Consider the following 8,625-nt stretch of genomic DNA (forward strand, 5'->3'; position numbering starts at 1 on the left):
CTACTTTGTTTGATATAAGTATTGCTACCCCAGCTTTCTTTTTATTTCCATTTGTGCAGAATACCTTTTCCCATCCCCTCTGTGTGTGTCTTTAGATCTGAAGCAGATCACTTATAGACAGCAATACGGATCATTTTTTTTTAAAAAAAACCCATTCAGCTACATGTAAAATAATTATTTATTTATTGGCTGTCCTGGATCTTTGTTGCCGCATGCAAGCTTTCTTTAGATGCATTGAGCTGGTACTACTCTCTAGTAGCAGTGCTCAGGTGCTCAGGCTTCTCATTGCAGTGGATTCTCTTGCAGAGCACAGGCTTTAGAGTATAGGCTCATTAGTTGTGGTGCATGGGCTTAACTGCTGTGTGACATGTAGGGTCTTCCCAGATCAGGGATTGAACACTTGTCCCTTGCATTGGCAGGCAGATTTTTAACCACTGGACCATTAGGGAAGTCCCCCATTGAGCCAAGGAGTGATCAGTTCCTTTAGGATTGATCAGCCAGTCAACCTTAAAGGAAATCAGTCCTGAATTTTCAATGGAAGAACTGATGCTGAAGTTGAAGCTCCAATACTTTGGCCACCTGATGTGAAGAGCTGACTCATTGGAAAAGACTCTGATGCCAGGAAAGATTGAAGTCAACAGGAGAAGGGGGGGGCAAAGGATGAGATGTTTGAATAGCATTACCAACTCAATGGACATGAATTTGAGCAAAATTTGGGAGATAGTAGAGGATAGAAGTGGAGAAGGCAATGGCACCCCACTCCAGTACTCTTGCCTGGAAAATCCCATGGATGGAGGAGCCTGGTGGGCTGCAGTCCACGGGGTCGCTCAGAGTCGGACACGACTAAGCGACTTCACTTTCACTTTTCCCTTTCATGCACTGGAGAAGGAAATGGCAACCCACTCCAGCGTTCTTGCCTGGAGAATCCCAGGGACGGCGGAGCCTGGTGGGCTGCCGTCTATGGGGTCGCACAGAGTCAGACACGACTGAAGCGACTTAGCAGCAGCAGCAGCAGCAGCAGCAGAGGATAGAAGAGCCTGGCATGCTGCAGTCCATGGGATTGCAGAGTTGGATACAACTTCACAACTGAACAACAACTGCTTTTGGGGACTGAAATACATGGAGAGATAAGCATATAAGTCATGCAGTGTTATGCTCAAAGTGAAATGAAAGCTAAGAGAAGAGGCAGAGATAGGGAAAGAGGTAGTTCATTTACTTAAGCAGCATGGTATGATGAAAAGAACAGAGATCTGTGTTGGAATCCTGGCTTCACAACATATTAATCCCTGTTCTGTATGTCTCCATTTGCCCATCTGTAAAATGGGGATATTATCAGGTACCTTGAAAGGGTCATGGTGAGATGTGAATAACAGCGTGATTGTGAAGAGTGTCTAGTACCACTTTTGGCTAGTACAGGTGTTCAACAAGTATGAGCTCCTTCTGACCACAGCCCTGGTCCTGTCTTCTGTTTCTCACAGTGCCCTGTATGAACTTTGATCTTGGCGACCATCTGTTATTTTACTGATCGACATTATTATGTATATGTTTCCTGATGTGCCTATCATATTAGGAACAAAGCCACTAGGAACTATTTTAATGGTCCGAGAGGATCTTCCCTGGTGGCTCAGATGGTAAAGAATCCGCCTGCAATGCAGGAGACCTGGATTCGATCCCTGGGTTGGGAAGATCCCCTGGAGGAGGGCATGGCAACCCACTCCAGTACTCTTGCCTGGAGAATCCCCATGGCCAGAGGAGCCTGGTGGGCTACAGTTCATGGGGTCACAAAGTTGGAACAATTGAGTGACTAAGCACAACACAGCACAGAAAGGATCTATTCCTCTTTCTAAAACCATAAATTTGGAATTTGACTTAGCGAATGATATATGGACAAGGGTTATGTTTTTCCATCTCAGCAAGAAGAGCCAGAGGCTTGCCACAGAGTCAAGGCTGTCAAGCCAGAAAGAGAAGAAGCAATAGTGTCCCTGGACTGACCACACCCCAGTAATGTAGGTCATGGCTTTCATGAGTCCAGCCCTTTGAAGCCACACCATGAAGCTCTTATTTCACTGATGCCCAGCATGGAAGAGGAGTTCTGACTTAGCAAGAAGCCCAAGTAAAGTCTTTTATGAGTTGAGGGACTCTTCTGAGGAAACATAGCAAACCAAGGGGAAGGGCTTTTGACAACCAAATGAGTAAGAAAAGAAGGGCTGTCTTCCACATCCACACCCTCCGCAGAGGGGATATAAATGCTCCCAAGAGGAAGGAGATCCACAACTCTGTGGCTTGGTGAACTTGGACTCTGTTCAGTCGGGCACCTTGCTCCCTCTAGCACCATGTCTTACAGCTGCTGCCTGCCCAACCTGAGCTTCCGCTCCAGCTGCTCCTCCAGGCCCTGCGTGCCCCCCAGCTGCTGTGGCACCACCCTGCCCGGGGCCTGCAACATCCCCGCCAACGTGGGCAGCTGCAACTGGTTCTGCGAGGGCTCCTTCAATGGCAACGAGAAGGAGACCATGCAGTTCTTGAATGATCGGCTGGCCAGCTACCTGGAGAAGGTGCGGCAGCTGGAGCGGGAGAACGCGGAGCTGGAGAGCCGTATCCTGGAGCGGAGCCAGCAGCAGGAGCCCCTCGTGTGCCCCAACTACCAGTCCTACTTCCGGACCATCGAGGAGCTCCAGCAGAAGGTGAGCGGGTGGGCACCCCATTGCCTCCAGCAGGAAGTTGTAGGGAGGGAATTCCAGATATGGTTAAGGAACAATATAAGCTCTCGGAATGCTGTCTTGCTTTTTCATTCTGTTTTCCTGAGAGTCCGTTTTAGGACCAGGACTGTTAGATCTGAGTATTTGCATAGTGTTAGTCTTTGTGGAGGTAGCAGCACTTTGCATAAATAAGCTGTAATTAGAAGCTGCCTCTGAATGCTTCTGTGTGTTTGCCGACTCTGGAATTATTACCCTGAGGTGAGAGAAAAGACTGAGCCCAAGAAGGAAGCTGAGAAAGCGAGACTTTTTGTAAGAACTGAGCCAATTTCTTTCTCCCTTATCTGGGCTTTTGGCTGCTCTGATCTCTTGTTGATGTCCTCTTCTGGGTACTTAATTATCCTGATTTCATCACCTTGACCTAGAAGCCTCTGGGCTTCTCCTGGTGCAGAGTGCCCAGTGAGGGCATAGAATAGTTGATTAAAACCAGGAAAAGTGTAAGCTCCCTAAGAGGACCCAGCACCAAGCTATCCAGGATGGCTGGGCACACATGGCTCTGTCTCTGACTCAACCCCCTCCAATTGCTAGTTGACATATTTATCTTCTGAATTGGAAGTTTCTTGAGGGCAGGATTTAGTGCTTACTCATTTTTGTACTGAAGCGATTTAGCAGCAGCAGCAGCAGCAGCATTTTTGTATCTTTAGCTCCTGTAACCATGCCAGACATAGAGTAGGTTTTTAAAGAGAAATGTTAGTTATTATTATTATCAGCTTCTCAGTATTTCTTATTAAGAAAGAAAAGGAAAAACTGTGTATCTACTGATACTTTTCTGGCATATGTCTGCATTCTTCCTCCCCTCAAGTTTGAGTTCTCTAATATTGAGCAACTATTGCACATGGGCAGTAATCTTATATAAGATCCACTGTGATTTCTCATTCTGTTTCTTCCATGTAAGTGAATTAGTAGGGATGCTGTTAACTAAAGATAACCAAGCTCATTCTAGAATGTTTTGGGTCTTCTAGATCCTGTGCAGCAAGTCTGAGAATGCCAGGTTGGTGGTACAGATTGACAATGCCAAGCTGGCCTCAGATGACTTCAGGACCAAGTGAGTGGGCAAGGGGGCTGTTGTCTTGCCTCTTCGATCTCGTTCCTCTTAGCCTGTCTTCTATACCAACAAACATTGACAAAGTTTTACTAACTAGAACTCAGACAACTCTTCTCCAGAGTCAGACCCCTTGCCTGTTTTTCTTTTCAGAGGACATCTTTGAATCCCATCCAGTGTAGAAGTCATGGTCCCCTGATGTTCCACTAAGCACAGAATCCAATTAGGAGACTGGAGGAAGTGTATTAATTTTGGAAATCTCATGGTTTATGGGCTTTTATCCTATTAAATCTACTGTCTCTTCATGTATTAGAAAATACTTGTTGTTGTTCAGTCACCCAGTCGTGTCCAACTCTGTGACCCCAGGGACTGCAGCACACCAGGCCTCCCTGTCCCTCACCATCTCCTGGAGTTTGCTCAAGTTCATGTCCATTGCGTTGGTGATGCCATCCAGCCATCTCATCCTCTGATGCCCTCTTTTCCTTCTGCCCTCAATCTTTCCCAGTGCCAGGGACTTTTCCAATGAATCAGCTGTTCACATCAGGTGACCAGAATACTGGAGCTTCAGCTTCAGCATCAGTCCTTCCAATGAGTCATTTCAGTTGCTCAGTTATGTCTGACTCTTCATGACACCATGGACTGCAGCACACCAGGCTTCCCTTTCTATCACCAACTCCCAGAGCTTGCTCAAACTCATGCCCATTGAGTTGGTGATGCTATCCAATCATCTCATCCTCTGACGCCTTCTTCTCCTTCTGCCCTCAACCTTTCCTAGCATCAGGGACTTTTCCAATGAATTGGCTGTTCGCATCAGGTGACCAAAATACTGGAGCTTCAGCTTCAGCATCAGTCCTTCCAATGAGTATTCAGGGTTGATTTCCTTTAGGATTGACTGGTTTGATCTCTTTGCTGTCCAAGGGACTCTCAGGAGTCTTCTCCAGCACCACAGTTCAAAGGCATCAATTCTTTTCTTTAATTTTTATTTTTTATTTATTTATTTTAGTTGGGGGCTAATTACTTTACAATATTGTAATAGTTTTTGCCATACATTGACATGAATCAGCCATGGGTCTACATGTGTTCCCCTTCCTGGACCCCCCACCCACCTCCCTCCCCATCCCATCCCTCTGGGTCATCCCATTAAAGGCATCAATTCTTATCAGTGCCTTTTCCTCCAAGAGCTTTGGCTCCGTGTGGAAAACTTGAGTTAACGAGATGGCTGTAAAAACCACAAGCCCCAACTCCCAGATGTCTGACAAGTCAAACCAAACTAGAGTCAAGGCCAGGCCTGACCCTGATTTCTCTGCATCACAGGTATGAGACAGAGGTGTCCTTGAGGCAGCTGGTGGAGGCAGACCTGAATGGCCTGCGTAGGATCCTGGATGAGCTGACCCTGTGCAAGTCTGACCTGGAGGCCCAGGTGGAGTCCCTGAAGGAGGAGCTGATCTGCCTCAAGCAGAACCACGAGCAGGTGAAGCTCCCCAACAGGACCAAACTTGCTGAGGCCTGTTTCCAACTACTGTGGGGTGCGGGAGAGGCTCAACTAGCCAAGGAATCTGTTTTCCAAACAAAAAGGGATTTGTCGAGAATGAGTCATCTGATAGGAAGCAGGGATTTTTCTGCTGGCGGCAAGAATGAGGGTGAAGGAAGTTGGCAAGCCCAGTAATAAGGAAAGGTCAACAGAGAGGCAGCACCCACAGCCTCGTCCATTCCCAGGGTGGAGCACATGGGGCCACAGAAATCTTTTACCCCAATTCTTCATTTAGTAAGATCACCCTGCAGAGAGGGCTGAGCTGGAAACACAACCCCACTCTCTTTTCTCATTCAGAGCTCCTTCTTTTATTCACCAAAAAGCACTCACATCATTGCTTGATTAGTTGCATGATAAAGAAGACAGATATTTTGTGCAAATTTTAAATTCCAGAACAATGTAAATGGTGATAGTTAATATTAACTGAGTGCTTGTTGTGTGCCAAACACTGTGCTAAGTGCTTTAGAACTCCAGAGATAGTTCTCATCTTACAGATGAAGCACTTGAGGTTCTAGAAGCTTCTAGTCTAGAAAGTGGTAGGCATGAGATCCAATTCATATCTGTCTGATATCCACTCAAGCCCAAGCAGTAAGCTGTGTTGAGTCTGTGAAGAGATTAGCCTTGAAATGAGCAGATAACGATTTCCTTTATCAAAAGCTAAACTAGTGAAATCAAGAAATGACCAGTTAGGTCTCTTCTCTCCCAGGATGGCAGATTATGAAGTATGCATTCTTTGTTTCCTCTTTAGCTAGACTCTATCTTTTTTATTACTCATGGTTAAGATTCAAATCATAGGCTAAATGGTATACTGGCAAGAACACTGGACTGGGTGTTTGGGCTCCAGAGTTAAAATTATGGCCTAGTGCATCTCAACTCAGTCCAAACCACTGCACCTCCAAGTGAGGAGTGATATACTGAGTACAAGGGTGGAAAGAGGTCATGAACTTGAAAACACTCTGTAAAGTAGAAGACACAGGTTACTCACTGAATATAGAACCCAGTTAATGAGAGGATCAGAGGGAATGGAGCTTCTGAAAGCTTAAGAATAATCACCAGTGGAATTGCACTCTCCCAGAAGAGAGCATCAGGATCTTCTGAGATACTTTGAATTGTCCCCTTCCTGCACCAGGAAGTCAACACCCTGCGGAACCAGCTGGGAGACCGCCTCAACGTGGAGGTGGACGCTGCCCCCACTGTGGACCTCAACCGTGTGCTCAATGAGACCAGGGCTCAGTATGAGGCCTTGGTGGAGACCAACCGCAGGGACGTGGAGGAATGGTACATCAGGCAGGTGAGCATCTCAGTGCAAGGCCGCTCGGAATACTCGGCTCTTCTGGGTACTCAGGTGAGGGATGATCCTGTCTTCTGCCCTTTGGTGTTTCAGACTGAGGAGCTGAACAAGCAGGTGGTGTCCAGCTCAGAGCAGCTGCAGTCCTACCAGGCAGAGATCATCGAGCTGAGACGCACGGTCAATGCCCTGGAGGTGGAACTGCAGGCCCAGCACAACCTGGTGGGTATTGTTGAGACTCCTGGTGAGGAGGTGAGGTCAGGGAGTCAGGGGCACTGGGATGTCCTCTGGACCACCCTCTCCTGAGCTCTTGGAGCTCATGACTTGTTTGGAAGCGATGGAGAAGCCCTTGAAGGAGCAGCTCTGTGACCTTCCTCCCCTTTCCCCCTGACAGAGAGACTCCCTGGAGAACACCCTGACGGAGACGGAGGCCCGCTACAGCTCCCAGCTCACCCAGGTGCAGGACCTGATCAGCAATGTGGAGCTGCAGCTGGCGGAAATCAGGAGTGACCTGGAGCGGCAGAACCAGGAGTACCAGGTGCTGCTGGATGTGCGGGCCCGGCTGGAGTGTGAGATCAACACATACCGGGGGCTGCTGGAGAGCGAGGACTGCAAGTGAGTAGGAGGCTAGTAATGTTCTCCTTGGGGGCTCATGAGGTTGCTATGAGGATGAAAGATCTTCTTGATGGAAATTAACTTATAGTTTCAGCTTTTGACTGGAGGCACTCAGAGGAAGTAGCAATACAATATTCTTACACAAAGTATGTTTCATATCTTCCTAACTCTTCATTTCACTTTCCTGTAACATACTCTAATGGTGTTCTGCCTCCAGGCTCCCCTGCAACCCATGTGCCACAACCAACGCTTGTGAAAGGCCCATTGGGCCCTGTATCTCCAATCCTTGTGTCTCACGTGCTCGGTGTGGACCTTGTAACACCTTTGTGCACTAGAGGCCTCAGTGCCAGCAGGAGGACAAGGGCTCCAAAGTCACATCTCAGTTCCACTTCTGGGACCAGCCTTCAACCAGCATCGGCTTCCACTGAACTCCAGCTAGATCCTTTAGCACGAGAGGCTGCAAAGTCCACCAATGGCTCAGTCTGTCTTCTGAGTCTCACGAAGAAATCTACAGCAGGATCAAGTAATGTCTATGCTCACAATGATATATTTGCCTAATGTGTTATGTTCTAACAAATGCTTATCTGTGATTTTAAATAATTACATTTGTATGATTGAGCTGGTAGGCAAGCTGTGAAACTGAACGTAATTGGAAGAAATCTTCCTTGTCACTATTTTGGTCTTTGGAGAAGTGATAACTATCCCTTGTTAATCTCTTAATAAATTCTTATTCTGGCACAGAAATGGTAATTGTCCTTTTCATTCATTCATTTCAAAATTGGGTGCCTTCTATGGATAAAAAAGAATCAATGTTCTTCCCATCAAATGAAGGAGTCATCACCCCAAAAGATGGTCTCTTGTTGTTCAGTCGCTAAGTCATGTCTGACTCTTTGCCATTCCATGGACTGCAGCACACCAGGCTTCCCTGTCCTTCACTATCTCTTGGAGTTTGCTCAAACTCATGTTCATTGAGTTGGTGATGCCATTCAGCCATCTCATCCTCTGTCACCCCGTTCTCCTCTTGCCCTCAATCTTTCCCAGCATCAGGGTCATTTCCAATGAGTCAGTTCTTTGCATCAGGTGGCCAAAGTATTGGGGCTTCAGCTTCAGCATCAGTCCTTCCAATGAATATTCAGGATTGGTTTCCTTTAGGATTGACTGGTTTCATCTCCTTGCTGTCCAAACTACCCTCAAAGATATCTCTCTCTGTCATGGATTTCATGTTTTGGAGGAATATGATAGGAAAGGGATGACAAATCCACAGGAGAATATCTGCAAACATTTTCTGTCAAATTCTTCAGAGGGAACCTGAGAGAATCACAGCAAGGGGACAACAGCATCATGTACCACTCTGACCTCAGGGAGCAGAGTCCTGTAGGAGGGAGAACAGATGTTT

The 8,625-nt window shown here is 46.9% G+C and overlaps 1 protein-coding gene across 1 annotated transcript; it reads left to right on the top strand.

Annotated features, from left to right (window-relative positions):
- The first annotated feature begins 2,333 nt into the window (after positions 1-2,333).
- Positions 2,334-7,973, top strand: LOC145540517 (keratin, type I microfibrillar, 47.6 kDa). Its single transcript, XM_081575000.1, has 7 exons — positions 2,334-2,681; positions 3,716-3,798; positions 5,110-5,266; positions 6,456-6,617; positions 6,711-6,836; positions 7,009-7,229; positions 7,447-7,973. The coding sequence occupies exons 1-7, from the start codon at positions 2,334-2,336 to the stop codon at positions 7,562-7,564; spliced, it is 1,215 nt and encodes a 404-aa protein (XP_081431126.1). The 3' UTR covers positions 7,565-7,973.
- The last annotated feature ends 652 nt before the right edge of the window (positions 7,974-8,625 follow it).

The sequence above is a fragment of the Giraffa tippelskirchi genome, chromosome 3 (assembly GCF_054371585.1).
Source record: "Giraffa tippelskirchi isolate mGirTip1 chromosome 3, T2T-mGirTip1v1.2.pri, whole genome shotgun sequence".
In the NCBI taxonomy this organism is placed as follows: domain Eukaryota; kingdom Metazoa; phylum Chordata; class Mammalia; order Artiodactyla; family Giraffidae; genus Giraffa; species Giraffa tippelskirchi.

What these genes read in the sequence shown, in the direction of transcription:
- LOC145540517 (XM_081575000.1), top strand. Translation starts at nt 2,334, where the DNA reads ATGTCTTACAGCTGCTGCCTGCCCAACCTGAGCTTCCGCTCCAGCTGC. An exon ending in TCAAGCAGAACCACGAGCAG is followed by an intron (nt 5,267 to 6,455) that starts GTGAAGCTCCCC and finishes TTCCTGCACCAG; the next exon opens with GAAGTCAACACCCTGCGGAA. An exon ending in CTGGAGAGCGAGGACTGCAA is followed by an intron (nt 7,230 to 7,446) that starts GTGAGTAGGAGG and finishes TTCTGCCTCCAG; the next exon opens with GCTCCCCTGCAACCCATGTG.